General features: G+C 41.5%; 2 protein-coding genes across 2 annotated transcripts; both read right to left on the bottom strand.

Annotated features, from left to right (window-relative positions):
- Nucleotides 1–11,637: 11,637 nt before the first annotated feature.
- Nucleotides 11,638–13,767, bottom strand: LOC138870682 (uncharacterized). The gene is made up of 2 exons (XM_070148509.1): nucleotides 13,605–13,767; nucleotides 11,638–11,909 (listed from the first exon to the last, which is right to left on the bottom strand). Exons 1-2 carry the CDS (start codon nucleotides 13,765–13,767, stop codon nucleotides 11,638–11,640), a joined length of 435 nt encoding a protein of 144 aa, XP_070004610.1.
- Nucleotides 13,768–13,913: 146 nt separating this feature from the next.
- On the bottom strand, nucleotides 13,914–14,546 carry LOC138870681 (uncharacterized). Its single transcript, XM_070148508.1, has one exon. It carries the CDS (start codon nucleotides 14,544–14,546, stop codon nucleotides 13,914–13,916), a length of 633 nt encoding a protein of 210 aa, XP_070004609.1.
- Between the last annotated feature and the right edge of the window lie 3,938 nt (nucleotides 14,547–18,484).

The raw sequence follows: 18,484 nt of genomic DNA, 5'->3' as shown, positions 1-18,484 counted from the left end.
GCATTAACAAGAGAAATGAGTGGTATTTTCACCAATAAATGTTTGAAACTTTTTACATGGATTTCAATCATGCCTATTAGTGCATTGAGTATTGCACCCTAACTGACTGAAGATATGTGATATAGTATACTTTTCATCACTATTTGTTGCCTCTCTCCTAGTCCTTTCCCCTCTCTATGCCATGAAAGATGCATTAACAAGAGAAATGTGTGGTATTTTCACCAATAAATGTTTAAAACTTTTTACATGGATTTCAATCATGCATAGTGCATTGAGTATTGCACCCTGACTGACTGATGATGTGTGATAAGTATAATATACTTTTCACCACTATTTGTTGTTTGTCTCCTAGTCCTTTCCCCTCTCCATGCTATTAAATATGCAGTAACAAGAGGAATGAGTGGTATTTTCACCAATAAATGTTTAAAACTTTTTACATGGATTTCAATTATGCCTATTAGTGCATTGAGTATTGCACCCTGACTGACTGATGATGTGTGATATAATATACTTTTCACCACTATTTGTTGCCTGTCTCCTAGTCCTTTCCCCTCTCTATGCTATTAAATATGCAGTAACAAGTGCCTACTGATAGTATTTAGAAAAACTATTTTGAAGCAGCTAATGCCCTACCCTATGCCATTCTGCTCCTTTCTAGCGTTCAAAACCTAGCGGAAAAGGGGGACAAACCAAAACGCGCTGCCAGCTAGAGATGTCCGAACGACAGATTTATCATTTGTTGTAGTTCGAGGGTGGCGAAATCAGCCCAAGCCCATTTGACCCCTCCAACCCACCCAAATTTTAATGGGTTGGGCATGAGATGCATTAGTGATGGGCTAGTTAAGGCACAACCCAACTAAACCCAATATTTTCAGCAGTCCAGATCAGGCCATAGTTTTAGCCTAAATTGACCCATGAATAGCCATTAATCATTTTTATACGTTCTCACTTTCTCTTCTTTCTTTCATCACTTTTAATTTTTTTTTAACTTGTACCCACAGTTTAAATAACTTCAGTTTTTTTTTTCTTCTTCGAGTAACAATGATTTTATATGGTGTTTGTGAACATATTTTAAAGTAGTTTATGATGTTTTACTGTGGTGAGCTGTTGTGGCGCTTTATTTTTACTATTGTTTAGGATTTCTTTTTTTTTTTTTAATTGCAAAATGGGTTTGCTAGATTTATTGTTGTTTTGACAAATTGATGATTGTGGTTTGTTCTTGATGATTTTTGGAGGTTATGTTTCAAATTTGAGCTCATTTGGAGTAGAATTAGGTATTGAATCGTATATTGGATTGTTAAAATTCGAAGAACAAATTTCTGTTTCTGTACAATTTGCACTTCAGGCCTATTTGGCCTTAAGTGTATTTGAAATGCAAATTTTCACTTCACACTTGTTGGTGTTAAGTGCATGAAACCATTGGTTACACTTCAGACCTATTTGGCCTTAAGTGCATCTTAACTGTAAGTGTTCACTTCAGACTTATTGGCCTTAAGTGTAGGAAAACGTCTATTGCAGTTCAAACCTTTTGGCCTCTGAAGTGCAATTTTTCACTTTAGACTTATTGACCTTAAGTGCATGAAACCATTGGTTGCACTTCAGACCTATTTGGCTTTAAGTACATCTGAAGTGCAATTTTTTCACTTCAGACTAATTTTTTATAACTTCAGACCCTATAAGTCTGAAGTTGATCGTAAAGTGGGTAGGCTTGCAATTTTTTTTGCAAAGTGGGTATATGTTCAATTGTGACCCGAGAACCGGATATAGATGCAAAAGTCCCTTTGTTTAGCCCATTTTGGCCCAGTCCATCATAGCCAATATAACCTTTGGGCATGGTTGGACACTGATCCATTTAGTGATTCAGCCAATCTTAAACCGCCCAACTTCAACCCAAACCGCGCACTTGCTACCCCTAGTTCAAATGTAATATGTGTAGTCTTTGTCTTTGATTCACAGAAGAGACTGTTCTAACAGTTCAAAAATGTCTACATCCGTGATTTTGATCCGTGTATATTTTAGGCCTTTGGAGTTTGACTGAGTACAGATGTAATCTGCTGATGAGACATGTGAAAATCACATCAAAATTAGTATTTTAAGATGTCTTACTAGTTAGTGTTAGATATGGATTGGCAGAGTGTGTGTATATACTATTTTATGAGAGTGTATACACTATCTTGTGAAACATCAAATGGAAGTGAATATTTGGGACTTCTCGAAATAGGGGGTGTTATATAAAAATATGATTGAGGAAGTATGTGACCAGTTCTCTAAAGGTTCTTATCAAATAACATATTTATTCACGGAAGCATGCTCATTGATATTTGTCGATCGAATGATTGAAGAATTACATGTGATTGGAAAACTCAAAGCATTCATTTGTTACTGGAGACTAGAGAGTAGTGTCAACTCAATGTCCGCTATGTAGTATGCACGTCGATGATTTTCTCTGTTATTATTATTCTTTTTAAAAAAAAAGAGAGAATATAATTGTTTACCTCGAAAATACGAGTAACAATTAAATTTGATTTATGGTTTTAAAGATATGTGATTTAGTTCAATACCAATTAATAATCAAGAAATATGAAGTAGAAATGAAAGAGATAAGTGAATCAAATCAATGTTACTTGACAGTGGTGGCCTCGAGCTTAGTGACTTCGAGATGGACTTAAAGCAATAAGAACAATTAAGTAAGAAAAGTAAGTAGAAATGGCGTGGGATAGCCACTTTTTAATATGGTATTTACTTTTTATCCAGTGTTTTTAATGTTGAGCAAAAGTAGCCACTGCTTTCTTAAAATTAATATGAAAAGATATTTTTACCCTTTGCTGAGTAAATATTAAGGACATGGTGTCCGGTAACTCATAGCAGAGACTGACCTCTAATAACTCATTGCAGAAATTCCAGCTCACAGTTGTCACTGGTAATCCGAATTAAAAATTTTTGCATACAAGAGAAAATGGAAGATTCTGCAAGTTACGAGAAGAAAATTCAAGTAGAAATATTAAATTGGAAAAGCAACCGCAGATCTGAAATTTTTTTCTATAATTTTCTTATGTATGAAACGAATCAAATTGGAAATGTTAGAAAGTGGTGAATTATATGAAACTGAAATTTTGATCGCATGCAATTATGGTGGTAGATGATTTCGGTTTGTGATTTCCGTGATGTATTTTTGGTTTTCTGCTACGTTATGGATCGTAAACTTACAGTTACAAATTCAAAAGTTAAAGACACTTGGTCCTGAACTTAGACTTACAAGCTTAAAAGTTAAGGACACTTGGTCCTGAATTTAGACTAACAAGCTCAAAAGTTAAGGACAATAGGTGATGAACTTACACTTACAAGTTCAAAAGTTAAGGACAATATGTCCTGAAGTTCTGAACTTAGACTAACAAGCTCAAAAGTTAAGGACAATAGGTCCTGAACTTAGACTAACAAGCTCAAAAGTTAAGGACTCTTGGTCCTGAACTTACAGTTACAAGTTCAAAAGTTAAGGACACTTGGTCCTGAACTTAAACTAACAAGCTCAAAAGTTAAGGATAATAGGTCCTGAACTTAGACTTACAAGTTCACAAGTTAAGGACTAATAGTCCTTAACTTAGAGTTACAAACACAAAAATTAAGGAAGGTGGTCATGAACTTCGAGTTCCAAGTTCAAAAGTTAAGGACATGTAGTCCTGAACTTAGAGTTACAAGTTCAAAAGTTAAGGACATATAGTCCTAAAGTCCTGAACTTAGAGTTACAAGTTCAAAAGTTAAGGACATTTGGTCTTGAACTTTATGAGCAAAAGGGTGTTTTCGTCGGGGCAGGTAAAGTTTATTAAAGCAGTGGCTAAAGACTAAAGATATTTTAAACAGTGGCTTAAAAGTAAATACATGTGTTATTAGTGACTAACCGTGCACTTTCCCCGAAAAGTAAAGTAAGAGTAGTAAAGCTAAGGACAATTGAACAATAGGTAAAAGGGTAGAGAGTATATTCTTTTCTCAATGATTAGATGATCTTACAAATGATTGGGGTCCCCTTTATATAATAGGGGAACCCTAAATAAGGAATATTTCTTTTTACAGTAAGAAATATTCTTGGTACAGCTGTCTAACTGCCTAGTACGGAATCTTACAACCCTATTTCGGGATTTTCGCCATGACTTTGGGGACGTGGCAGGAATCTAGCTCATTTTGGTACAAATCCATAACAGTACTATTTTGGGGTCGAGCATACTTGACCCCGGTATTCCTCGAACTCCCATCTCCGGGCATTGCACTCTGACTTCGAGCTCAAGTCTGGTCCGCCGGTCTCGAACTCGACCTCGCCCGGACTCGAGCCTAGGATGGACCCTCAAGCCTATAAATCGGAGGCATACGATTTTGACCGTATACAGATAGTCCCCACGTTTCTTAGAATGAGATGATAAGAAACGATTTGAACCTCGATTTTCCCGAGCCTCTTACGATGACGTCATGACCGTGACGTAGGCACTTGAAGTGATCGAAAATGTCATATCAGCGCGCTAGCACTGGTTGGCCACTAGCGCCGCTGAACCGTCGTCGCCTTTCTATAAATATGAGGCTACTCTGTTGAACAAAGAGCTGTACTCATTTCATCTTCATTTACTTTGATTCTTTCCCTTTTTTATTTCTGTTTCTAACCATCTATTTCCATGGTTCGAACCTGCGGCCTCCTGGTCGCATGGCAACAACTTTACCAGTTACGCCAAGGCTCCCCTTTTCAAAGCTCCGATTTGAAACAATGAGAGAAGGGCACAGAATCCTTCCCGCATCATAAAATGTGTGAAGTTCACACTGCCGCTCATCTCTTCTTAACTTTAACCTGGTGGGGCACTTTATTCCTTTTTCTTTCCATGGAGTGAGGTTGTACTATTATTTACTAAATTTTGCATCCTACACCGGTACAACGTCCCAAGGATGAATATTCTTGGATCATTGCTCGTGCATGTTGCAACCTTTTTTTGTTTTTTCTTGTGATAGAAGGTGAAGCTACATCTTCTTGTCTTCCCTTCTAGTCCTGTTCTTCTGCCGCACTTTTTTAACAGATTATGGCCAAAAATTTCAATAGAATGCTCAATCCCCGCCGCTAGAAATAAAGTTACATTTATCGAGGGTTTTCTGCCTTCAATTTCTTCAAGCACACAAACATTTCCAAAGATCAAAATGGGGTCCCCGGGAAGGAGGTTCCCGAAGATGCCGCTCTCGAGGACGTGGCCCTAAAAGTAGATTAGGTTCTTGGTTTTTGTTTTTTGCATATTTGTTCATGTTTAAGGATCCTTCATGGATGTTGTAAATATATTTTGTAACCATCTGTACAAAAGGATCTATTTGTCTCGTTTTTGGCTCGTGTTGAATTCCATTCCGTCTTTATTTGTGAAAAATTTGATTGCATAACTTTGGTGATTAGTCCGAATACCGGTCTCAGAACATAATAAACCCTGAGGTTTTTAATCGATCAATATAATACCCCTTAAGGTTTTTGTTAATCCTCGAGCTAAGCTCAAATTGATTTGATGCGAGCTCGGTACATCGGGACTCCTGAGTCCGAGTTGAGTGAGAGCAAGGTTTCGAATTTGAAATAAAGTTAGCCCTTAGGCTTCGTAGACAGTCCCTGAGTGAGAATTTTCTCAAAATCGGGTAGCCCGTTGGATTAGTGGTCGAGTGAGCACTTGCTCGAACTCGAAATAAAGTCAGTCCTTAGGCTTTTTTATAGTCCCCGAGTGAGAATTTTCTCAAACTTGGGTAGCCCTTGGGCTTAGTAGTCGAGTGAGCACTTGCTCGAACTCGAAATAAGACGATAAGAAACAACTTGAGTCTCGATCTCCTCGATGTCTCGATCATGGTGCCGATCTCGTGATGTTAGCGTCTGAAGTGAGTGAAAGGTCGCGTCAGCACAGTTTCCAAGGTCATTAATTAGAGGCGGCTGATGGTCGGCCTTTTGGCTTCCCCAATATGCTTAAGTGACTTCTATAAATAGGCTAACTTCATAATTTTGCAAACTTTACTTCTCAATTCGTTGCCAAATCTTGCTAGTTCTTTCAATTTCCCTGAAACCATACTTTTCTCAATTTGTTCTTTACTCCATCAACAACCTTTTCTTCTTCACTTGCTCTATAATGGCTAAAACATCCAAAACCGTTCCCAACAAGAAAAAGCCTCTTCGTCATCACGGCCATCCAGAAGTAAACCGGTGGTGCCACCTCGCATCGAGGAATGTATTCCCCCGCCGTGTGAAATAACATCCGATTTCATTGAAAAACCTGTATTGACGCCAGGCCGATGTGAGCCCATGTCTCGATATATATGTTTGATAACCAAGTATGAGCTTGAGCAGGTAAAGAAGGATTGCAACTGGGATGACAAAGATGTAGTTATTCCTTCCCAGAAGAGGACATTACTACCCATAAAGCGGGGTATTTAAGCGTGTACACCTACCCATTTACGCTGGGCCCGGCGAATCCAGCTCTAGGTCCCATAGATCCAGTTATTCTCGACTTCTGCCAATGATACCAAGTGACGCTTGGTCAAATCTACCCTTCATTCTGGCAAATTGTTCATTTGATCAGATTCTTCTCGAGCTAGGCCGAGGGGATGCCTTTCACCCTCGACCATCTAATCAGGCTGTACAAACCTTGACTATACCGAGGTGGCTTGATGAAACTGCAACGCTGATCCTCAAAATCTCTCTTCTCCAGCATCGATGAGAACAAAGACCGATGATAGATGAGCCGGTTTGTCCGAGTCAGGACCTTTGACCTGATTCCTGCTGAGAGAATGCCATTTCCCGAGGAATGGAATATGAAACATAAATACACAGTAATAACTTTATACCTTGCTTCCATTTTTCTTTCATGGTTTTATCTTTTTTTTCGATATAACCCCTTTCCGATGGTGCAGCTACCGCTTGGTTTCCTGGAGAGGTCCTGGACCTCGAGGGTTGGGTCCGTAAACTGACCTCTACTTTTTCATATGTGGAGTGCTACTGGTGCGATTTAGCCAAGGGCCGATGGGAGGCAAAAAACCACGGTGAGTTTTCTTGTTTGCTTACTTGTGTTCCTCAATGCAATACTTACTTCATCTTTATGCAGGCCTCGGAGAAGCTGTTGAAATACGGCCGCCCCCACCTGGTGAAGAAGAGATCTCGAAGCCTCCCAAAGAAAAGAAGAGAAACAAGGGGTCGTCTACAAATACCCCGAAGCCGAAGAAGAGCACGGTTCGAAAGCCTAAGGCCGATACTGTTGCCTTATCTCTGGAAACGTCTCAATGCCTCCAGGACCAGGAAGAAGAAGAAGATGACGACTGCCTATTGGTAGCTCATAAAAGAGGAAGCACTGGTTCTTCGAAGTCTACCGAACTGGTGGCGGTAGATGCGGTTCATTCTAGGACCGAAGAAATCTCTGAGGGGAGCTCAAGTAAAGTCCCCGAGCCATCGGGTAGCAAAAGAGCACCTCATTTCGGAGGTCATTTAGAAGGTGAGACCGAGGGGCCCGGTCCCGAGCCCCTTCAAATAAAAGAGAACACCTCGAGTGGATCACTTGGGGTAATAAATATGGATGATTTGCCGACTGGCCCTGAATTCTCCGAGGGGAAATTCCGAGATGCTCGAAATATGAAATCTTCCGATGTGGGGACGAGCCACAAAGGGCATGATATCTTTCGAGAATGCCTAGTTGGGATCGAGGATGGCCCTGACCCAGATGCTTCTTTTATTTTTGATGAGGCCCGGCGGCTCTTCAAACAAGTAAGTTTTTGTCTTTTGAAATTACGCTTGTACTGTATCTTTGTTGTTTTGAGTCTAACCTATCCCTATTTGTGAAGGTCGTCGTGCTCCATAAGAAAGCATTCTCCAAGTCCCGAACTGAGCTTGCTCGATGTGAGGCCGAGCTTAAGAAGATCTCCGAAGAAAGGGACAATCTTAAAATCCTCTATGTCAAGAAAGAGGTGGAGATCAACGATCTCCGAGTTGAATTGACAAAGGCTTGTCAAGAACGGACCGAGCTTGTTGAAAATGTAATATAGCCTTTGAGGTCCTGTTATGCACTTGTTTGTAATGCTTCAATTTCGCAGTTTCAACAGAAGGGCGAGTTGGTGGAGCAACTTTGGGAGGAGCTTAAGATGAAGGAGGCCAAGACCCTGGGGTGGAGGCAAGGCATGAACAATCTCGCCTCAGAGAAAGAAACTCTTCAAGAGCAGCTGACTTCACTCAAATGCCAGTTTCAAAGGGTGAAGGAGGAGAGCCTAGCTCGAGGCTGCGAAATCGAGGACCTTAAAGCTAAATTCGCTGTTGAGCTGGCCAAGGCCAAATCTGACACTGAGGCAATTATATCTTCGTACCGAGCCGACGCTGAAGCAGCTAATACACAGGCAAAGGAGATCTCCGCTGCTGTTGAAGTCAGGTTATCGTGTACACTTGACCATGCTAGGTGACAGTCTCGGAGAGAAACCCCCGAGGAAGTGCATGCTCGTCGCTTCGATCTCTCGGCTGATATTGAAAAGGCTAAAACTTCGGAAGAGGAGGACGCGACTTTTCTTTCTAATGACAAAGATTCAACCAGTTGCTCTGACAGTGGGGGAGACGAAGATGAAGGCCCTGAGGATAAGGCTCTCAAAGACGTAGCTCCCGAAGGAGATGCAGTTGTTGAAGATGCAACCCCGGAGTAGTTTTTAGGTTTCTTTATTTCTCCTTAGTGTCTTTTGTGTAAGGACCCCTCGCGCGTATTTTTTAAATATCCTTTGGAAATACAAAGGAACTCTTTGTTTCAATCTTGGCTTGTGATGAATCCCATCTTGTCTTTATTTATGGAAAATTCAATTGTACAACCCAAATGATCAGTCTGAGTATTGGTTTGAACTAAGAACATAATGGACCCTTAGGTTTTTTATTTATTGACATAATGACTCTTAAGGTCTTAGGTAATTCTCGAGCTTAAATCACCTGGATACAAGCTTGGGATGCCAGAATTCCCGAGTCTGAGTCGAGTGAGAACGAGGTCTCGACCTCTATATGTTTCGGCCCTTAGGCTCCTATACATCAACCCTTAGGCTCTTTAAGTTGGGCCATTTCGGCCTCTAAAATAGCTATAATTTTTACCTCTTTCCGGCAAAAAGACTTAGTAAAATTTTTTGTATGCCTTAGCATGTGTTTTTTGTACCAGTTTGGGTTTTTCGAAGGTTCGACGTATCAGAACCTTATTAGTAATTTGTTTGTGTAAATATAAACAAATACCTTTTGAGGTTTTTCCGAAGGCTGATGTTATCGAAGCCTTTTGATTATTCGAGGGCTGAATTTATCAAAGCCCCTTAGATTTTTCGAGGGTTGAATTTATCGAAGCCCTTTATATTTTGCTTTTGCCGAGGGTAGCCTGATTTAACCGGTTTCTCAATATTTGAAGGCCTTTAATTTATAGCGGAAGTCGGATGTCTCTGAGCCGCATTATTTTGGCAGTAGACTTTTTATATGACCGTAGTCTTTAATATGGTCGTATCCTTCGGGTATGTCACTTGGATTTGTTTCCCGATAACCTTTCGAACTTGTCCGAAAAGTTAGTCCCCAAGTATATTGGCCTTGGCCTTGGCCTTTGTTTCGAGGGGGTGCCTCTTTGAGGTCTTATGAGTCCGAGTTTGCAATGACTCGGATGTGCTGACTGTCGATGACTGTCCCCGAGTATTTCGGGGTGCATTTGTGTTTTGGCTCTTGAGCCGCTTCCCGTAGGATTGTAAATGTAGAGCTCGTATAATAGTAAACTTCTTTGAGACACAAAGTGTTTTTGAAATAACCAGAATGCTTCTTCAAATAATTGATACTTGCGTACATGTTTTGCCGTCGGGGCTCGACTATTCTATATGGACACAGTTCATTTGACCGTTTGGCCCATTACAAAGTTCTCCTATCGAGGCCCTCTTAGGCGTGAAGTATTTTCCTCAAAAATACAACCTCCGAGGGTGATGCCCCCAGTATTCGAGGTTGATTGAAAAGAAATCTTGGATACTATTGAGTTCTCCTTAGGTAGCACATAGTTGTTGCCTCATTATAAACCTTGCCGGTAAAACCCATTTGGGACAAAATCCGATCTAAGGGAAAAATAGTGCAACACATGCTTTAAAACCTAAGGCCTTCGTGTAAAAAATGATGCCTTCGAGATCGTATGCCTTCGATAGCTTCGATCGAAGATATGTAATGAGTTAGTTTTAAACTCAAATGGACAAAAGGATAAAGTCATACTTTAGCGGTAGTACCGTTTGAGCAATGATATATTTCAATTGTTTGGCAGTTGTTCACCTTCCATTGTGCTAAGTTTGTAAGATCCTTTACCAACAACTCCGAGGACTCGGTACGGTCCTTCCCAATTCGTGCCCAGTTTCCCTTCATTTGGGTCTCGAGTATTGAGGGTGACCTTTCGTAGAACTAAGTCCCCGATTCCGAAATGTCGAAGGTTGGTTCTTCTATTGTAGTATCTTTTGATCCTTTGCTTCTGTACGGCCATCCGAACGAGCGTCGTTTCTCGCCTTTCATATAACAACTCGAGGCTAGCATTCATGGCCTCGTGATTTGATTCCTCCGAGGCATGGCGAAACCTGGAGCTGGGTTCTCCGACCTCGACAGGGATGAGGGCCTCAGATCCATATACTAGAGAAAATGGGGTGGTCCCCGTTCTAGACTTCGATGTTGTCCGATATGCCCAAAGGACCTCGGGTAAAACTTCTTTCCATTTCCCTTTCGCATCGTCCAATCTTTTCTTCAAGTTTTGAATGATAGTTTTATTTGTTGAATCGGCCTGTCCGTTTCTAGTTGGATGGTATGGTGTCTAAAAGATCCTCTTTATTTTGTGCGCCTCGAGGAACTCCGTCACCTTGCTGCCTATGAATTGCTTTCCATTGTCACATACAATCTCGGCAGGTATCCCGAACTGGCATATGATGTGGTCCCAGATGAAGTCAATAACTTTTTTTTCTCTGACCTTCTCGAAGGCATATACTTCCACCCACTTAGAAAAATAATCAGTCATAAACAAAATAAATTTAGCTTTACCTGGGGCAATTAGTAGAGGGCCGACTATATCCATTCCCCATTTCATGAAAGGCCACAGGGATAAGACCGAATAAAGTTGTTCCCCGGGCTGATGGATCATCGGTGCAAATCGTTGACACTTATCATATTTTTTGACAAATTCCTTAGTATTTTTTTCCCATGCTATCTTAGTAGTAACCTGGCCTGATAATTTTGCGGACCAAAGATTCGACACCAGAATGGTTCCCACAAGTGCCTTCGTGGATTTCTCGTAGAACATAATCGGTGTCCCCTGACCCTAAGCAAACCGCCAATGGTCCATTGAATGTTCTTCGGTACAATATTTCATCTTCATCTAACACAAACCTAGCAGCCTTGGCTTGTAGGGCCCTCGATTCTTTGTGGTCCAATGAGAGTTTTCCACTCTTCAAATAGTCGACATGCTTATTCCTCTAGTCCTACGTTAAACTAGTTGAATTTATCTCGGCATGACCCTCTTCAACCATGGACCTCAATAATTGGACGACAGTCCCCGGGACGATGTCATCTTCTTCGATCGAGGATCCCAAATTAGCAAGTGCATCGGCCTCACTATTTTGTTCTCGAGGCACATGATCCAGATTCTACTCCTTGAAGCGGTGCAAAGTTACCTCTAGCTTGTCCAAGTACCGTTGCATTCTATCCTCTCGAACCTTGAAACTTTTATTCACTTGGTTTACCACCAATAAAGAATCGCTTTTGGCCTCGATGACTTCTGCTCCCAAGCTTTTAGCTAGCTCAAGATTTACAATCATGGCCTCATACTCAGCCTCATTGTTAGTTAATCTTGGAGTTTTGATAGATTGCCTAATGGTATCACCCGTGGGTGGCTTCAAAACAATGCCGAACCCGTCCCCTTCACATTCGAGGCACCGTTTATAAAAAGGGTCCATACCCCCGATGTTGTACCCGAACTCAATAGGAGTTTTTTCTCTACTTCGGGTACGAAGGTTGGCATAAAATCGTCCATGAAATCAGCTAGGATTTGAGACTTGATGGCCATTCGGGGTTGATATTTGATATCGTACCCACTAGGTTTGATGGACCATTTGGCCAATCAGCCCGATAGCTCGGGCTTATGCAAAACATTTCAAAGGGGGTAAATGGTTAATAAAACATATAGGATGACATTGAAAATATAGTTTTAACTTTCGAGTGCGCTTATCAATGCAAGTGCTAATTTTTCTAAATGAGGATATCTAGTTTCAACATCTCCTAGAGTTCGACTTACGTAATAAATAGGAAATTACGTACCTTGCTCTTCTCGAACTAGTACCCCACTTACCGCTATCTCGGACACTACCAAGTATAGATAAAGTTTTTCATCTACCTTCGGGGTGTAAAGCAAAGGCGGACTCGACAGATATCGCTTTAATTCTTCTAAGACTCACTGACATTCTGGGGTCCACGCGAAATCCTTTTTTCTTTTTGATCAAGGAAAAGAACTGGTGACTCCGATCCGACGACCTCGAAATGAATCGACTCAAGGCAACTATTCGCCCTGTTAGCCTTTGCAAGGCCTTCACACTATCCACAATCGTGATATCCTCGATAGCCTTGATCTTATCGGGGTTGATTTCGATACCCCGATTTGATACCATGAAGCCGAGGAGCTTACCCGAGCCAACTCCGAAGGCACATTTCTCTGGGTTCATGTTGTATTTTCTCAGGATTTTGAATGTCTTATGCAAATAAGTCAAATGGTCCTCTGCGTGCAGAGACTTAACCAACATATCATCAATGTAAACTTCTATTGTTTTACCTATTTATTCTTCAAACATTTTGTTAACTAGGCATTGGTATGTAGCTCCTACATTTTTTAATCCGAAGGGCATTACGTTGTAACAATAAATCCCAAATTTAGTAATAAACAACGTCTTTTCCCGGTCTCCCGGGTTCATCTAAATCTGATTGTACCCAGAGTAGGCATCGAGAAAGGTTAGAATCTCGTGGCCGACCGTGGCATCGATCATACGATCGATGTTGGGCAGTGGAAAAGAATATTTTGGACATGCTTTGTTCAAGTCCTTATAGTCTACACACATTCTAAGTTTGTTTCCTTTTTTAGGAACTACAACTATGTTGGCTAACCACTCGGGGTACTTTACCTCCCGAATAGATCCTATTTTAAGAAATTTGGTTACCTCGTCTTTTATGAAAGCATGCTTTACCTCGGACTGAGGCCTCCTTTTTTGCTTCACCGATTTGAACCTGGGATCGATGCTTAGCCGATATGTGGTGATTTTTGGTGGAATCCCTATCGTATCTAAGTGGGACCAAGCAAAGCAATGCATATTATCAATAAGAAATTGAATGAGTTTTTTCCTGAGTTCGGGGGTTAATCCCGTTCCCAAGTATACCTTTCTCTCGGGCATGTACTTGATCAAAATGATCTGCTCCAGCTCCTCGATAGTTGATTTGGTTGCATCAGATTCTTCGGGAACGATGAAGGTTCGAGGAGTAAGGAAATCCTCATTTTTGTCTTCGATTACCTATTGCTCCGACTCCATCTATGCTGGAGGTGGTGATTGCTATTTGGCCGCCTTCTTACCTCTAGTGCTCCACTTCTTCGAGGTTGAAGGCTCTGGAGTCAGCACCACTTCCTTGATTGCAAACATCTCCTTTGCAGCATGTTGCTCCCCGTAGACTGTTTTTACTCCTTCCTCTATTGGGAACTTCATCATCTGGTGAAGAGTTGAAGGTACTGCCCTCATGTTGTGTATTCACGGTCTCCTGAGGAGTGCGTTATAACTCATGTCACCCTCGATGACATGGAACTTCGTATCTTGTATGGTCCCGGCTACGTTTACTGGCAAGATAATTTCTCCCTTTGTTGTTTTGCTTGCCATGTTGAAGCCATTCAGGACCCGGGATGCAAGTTCTGATCTTGTATGCCGAGTTGTTCTACGACCCTCGATCTGATTATGTTTGCTGAGCTACCTGGATCTACTAAAACACGTTTAACTTGAATTTTATTCAAAAGGATAGAGATCACCAGGGCGTCGTTGTGAGGTTGAGATGTGCCTTCTGCTTCCTCGTCACAGAATGATAAGACGTCCTCGGGCACATAGCTCCGAGTCCGTTTTTCTCTAGTGATTGATACTTTGGTGCGCTTGAAATTGACTCCGCCAATGATCATGTGGATTACATGTTGTGGTTCTTCTTGCTCAGTTTTCCTTGCATCCCTTTCCCTGAAGTGATTCTTAGCTCGATCACTTATAAATTCTCGAAAGTGTCCCTCGTTGAACAACCGAGCCACTTCTTCCCTTAGCTGCCTGCAATCTTCCGTTCTATGACCATGTGTGCCATGATATTTGCACATCAAGTTCGTGTTCCCTTGAGAAGGATCAGTCTGTATTGACGTGGGCCACTTGGTGTCTTTGATTCTCCTAATAGCTGAGACAATCCCTGATGCATCTTTGCTGAAGTTGTACTCTGATAATCGAGGAGCCTCGGCGGGATCGGTGTGCTTATCGAACCAGCTTTTACTCATGAGTCCCCGAGAACTTTGACCTCGATCGTTTCTCCGATCGCTTCGAAGAGTGTTGTGGCTCGGGCCCACTGTTCCTTCGATCGGCATATGGCTGATACCATTATTTGTTGAATCTCGATTCCCGGTCTGTGTCCCTCGGGGGCTTGGCTGCGAATCTGTTAGGATGAACTGAACCCAAGGGGGCTCCCAACTGGTCATCATCGACCCTGCTTTTTGATTGGTAACGATTGTGCACATCCGACCATGTCACAACTGGATATTCGATCAATTTGTGTTTCAACTGTCGAGATGCGATCGAGCCCCTTTCATTCAGACCCTGCATAAAGGCCTGTACTACCCAATCATTGGAGACCGGTGGTAATTCTATTCTCTGAAACCGGGACAAGAACTCCCTTAGCATCTCGTCGTTCCTTTGCTTTATTTTGAAGACGTCTGATTTTCTCGTGGCCACCTTTGTGGCCCGGGCATGTGCTTTCATGAAGGCATATGCTAACATAGCAAATGAATCAATAGAGTTATGTAGACCTTGGATCAAATAACACTGAAGCATCTCTATCACAAACCAGAACCGTACCTATAATAACTGCATCTAAAGCCTTAGCCTCGGGCCTGGCTGGGAGAGCATAACATCGGGGTTGGGCCCCACCACCCTGAACTACCTCCCTGGGACGACCTGCAGCTGGCTGGCCTCCACCTCTGGCGGCCTGAGCTCCACCTCTAGGACCTCTACCTCCACCTCTAGCACCTCTACCCCACCTCTAACTTGCTGGGCGGTCTGTGGAACATCTAGTGCGTGAACCATAACACGAGAACCCTGATGTGGAGAACTGCTCGAAGCTCGAGGGAAATACCTAACAATGTGCCTCGGGTCGCCACAAGTAAAATAAGCCCTCGGTTGCTGGGGCTGGCGACCCTGAAAACTCTGAAGCGGTGGTGCACTGATAGGTGCTGGTGGCACACTGAAGGACTGCTGATCTCACGAAGATAACAACATAGCATGAACTTATGTAGCAGATTCTACCAAGGAGAAGCAATATACATGAACTAAGCACAAGATATCATATTCGAACATAACAATATTGCGCCGTGTAATCTGATCCAAAACAATACCATTGTGGTGAGAAACCCGATCCAATGGCCATATTATTGAAGCGTATAATCCGGTCTAATTATAGCATCGTTGCAGAGTGCAACTCGATCCAATGTACCAAACCACATTGGAATGCCCATGGAGCAATTACCTCATACTTACTAACCACATGTATAGCAATAATAAGCATGATAAATTGCATAACTATAACATTTAGGGATTATATCTATGATGAATTATGATAATTAATCAAATATAAGTTGGAATTACTAACCTTTGAAGTTGGGGTAAAAATCTTCTAAAACAGTCCCTCTTACGCAATTTAGGTCTAAAAAATGGAGTAAAATGAACTAATCTTGAAACCTTTTGTCACGACCCAAACTGAAGGGCCATGACTAGCACCCAACCACACTTGCCGAGCACCAACGTACATTTCATCTAACCTTCATTATTATCTTTTAAGGCTGACGAGATCAATATAAATGGTAGACCTAGATCATGGACAACCAACAATAAAATATGACGGTATGAACATACATAGCAGGGGATGACCAGACAATCAAGAAACTACGTATAAGGTATGAGCTACCACGCTACTATGAAAGACTATACAACAAAAACTAGCCGACAAGGCATACCAAACTATACATGAGCCGACACCTGTCTATGAGCCTCTAAAAGAACATAAGTGTTGCAACATAGCCGGAACAGGGCCCCGACATACCCATAATGTCTATAACAAAAATTGCATACCAAGACCAAGGCAAGTCCGGAGAAGGGATCTCGCCAATCACCGCTGAACTAGACAGTCTACTGTGGTGGGGGAGCTGCACCTGCCTGTCTATCAGGACCTGCAGCACGACATGCAGCGTCCACAAATAAAAGGACGTCAGTACGAATAAAGTACTGAGTATGTAAGGCAAGGAACCATAAATACGATCAGTAATGTAAGCAAGGATAGAGAATATACAACCTGTAACATCTTAGTACCTCTGAGGGCTACTTACATGAAATGCATGATACATATGTATAAATACATAAACCTTTAAAGCATTCGCCTCTGTGGGCATCATCATCATCATATCGTACCCGGCCATAATAGGCTCGGTAGAATCGTACCCGGCCACGTGGAGCTCGGTAAAACCCAACTGATCAGTGGTTGCACAATAGGTGCCGTACCCGGCCAACTATAGCGTGGCTCGGTAGAGTAAAATAGATACATATATATAATGCATGCTCGACTCATGGAATCACATTCTAAACCTTTCGGAGTGACGTAAGGTCGGTATCCTCTGTACACGTTATTAGGACTAACTCTTCACTATGAACCTTATAAGAATCAGGAAGTACCAACAACATTGATAACATAAGAATAAGAGAAGCAACATTAACATCAATCGTTCCATAAGAGGGAAAACAATGTAAGTACTGCTAGCTTCTAAGAGTAGAGTATCTTGGAAGCTCGTTCATTACATTATGTACAATCGGAGTCGTGCAAAAGAAGGAAAGGGATAGCCTCACATACCTTGTATATACTGCCCCAATCTCAAGCTATGCAATTGTCAAAACTCCTTAGTCTACAATAAGAGAAACGATACTATCGTTATCATTTAAGCGTCATAACTATTATGTATCGACCACAACCTATTTTACGATGAAACGGACAACACCTCCCCTATATATATGACCTCACACCATTCAAAACAGTCACCAAACAGCCCAAACAACATCAATAATAAACATATTGAGCCTCCCAAAATAGTCCACACACAGCCTTATCACTCCATACATACGATGACCACCGTAGTCGTGTCAAACAACCTGGAAATGTTATGGATAACTATCAGCCCATAACCCTACATATATATGGTTTTTATCCACACCCTTACTCCTCCAAAACTCCACAAGATAGTAGTAAAATACGCAGCCCAACAACAACGCAAAACAGTCCACAAAACAATAACATTACTACCAAGCCTTTCGATATATATCTCACAAGTTCTAGCTTCAATGGCTTAGCCGCAACTTGGATAATCTTAAATACATATAGAGTAAGAGGTTCCTTACCTTTATACAGAAAGAACAACTCCAATTTGACCTTAAATTTCCATGAAATATCCCTCCAATGCTGCCACAACAACAAAAAAGCGAAACTAGCGATCAATTAGTGTTTTTCGGCACTAGAATCACTTTAGAAGGCTTGAAATCACCTAGGATTGATATTAAGAACATGAGGGAGTATTTACAGAACATAAACCCTTTAAAACAACCTCCCACACGAGCTGGAACAACACAAAAATGAGCAACAACAAGAAGAACAAGAGACTTACTAGCGCCACGGAATTCCCGACACTTGATTTGTGTTGTTTGCCCTTTTTTTGGGTCTTGAATCTTGAGAGAACCTTGAGAGGATGTTCCTAGGGTTCTAAGGTCTGAAAATAGTGAAAATAAATGACTTAAAACGGGTTGGAGGCATCCTATATAGGTCCAAATATCTTAAACCGACTTAGTGGGCCCCATAGAGAGGTGCTTGGCGCAGTCTCGCGAAAATGCGAATATCTCTCTACTCCGAGATCGTATCGATGAACGGTTTAATGCGTTGGAAACTAGACTCCTAGATCATTAATTTGGTTGGTAGATAACCCCGTAATTCCTTGTAAATTATGAGAAAAGATTAGAAACATTTGACCTAATGTTTAAGTAAAATTATGAACCTAAGTTGCGACAACTTTTGTCGACTTTTGTTTCATAACTCGTTTGACTTCAAGACTTATGATACGGATATTATATGATTAAAATACCTTCATAAATGACCTCTTGAGTGTATTAAGCACCGCTAGATTACCTG

The sequence above is a fragment of the Nicotiana sylvestris genome, chromosome 6 (genome assembly GCF_000393655.2).
Source record: "Nicotiana sylvestris chromosome 6, ASM39365v2, whole genome shotgun sequence".
In the NCBI taxonomy this organism is placed as follows: Eukaryota; Viridiplantae; Streptophyta; class Magnoliopsida; order Solanales; family Solanaceae; genus Nicotiana; species Nicotiana sylvestris.
Note: the sequence above shows the minus strand (reverse complement) of the source record. Positions and strands in the feature narration are given on the sequence as shown.

Bases quoted from the DNA above. Each gene is read 5' to 3' on its own strand.
- LOC138870682 (XM_070148509.1), bottom strand. From the start codon at position 13,767: ATGAGGGCAGTACCTTCAACTCTTCACCAGATGATGAAGTTCCCAATA. The intron at 11,910-13,604 runs GTAAGAAGGCGG...TCGAATGTGAAG, and splicing joins GAAGAAGTGGAGCACTAGAG to GGGACGGGTTCGGCATTGTT.
- LOC138870681 (XM_070148508.1), bottom strand. From the start codon at position 14,546: ATGAGTAAAAGCTGGTTCGATAAGCACACCGATCCCGCCGAGGCTCCT.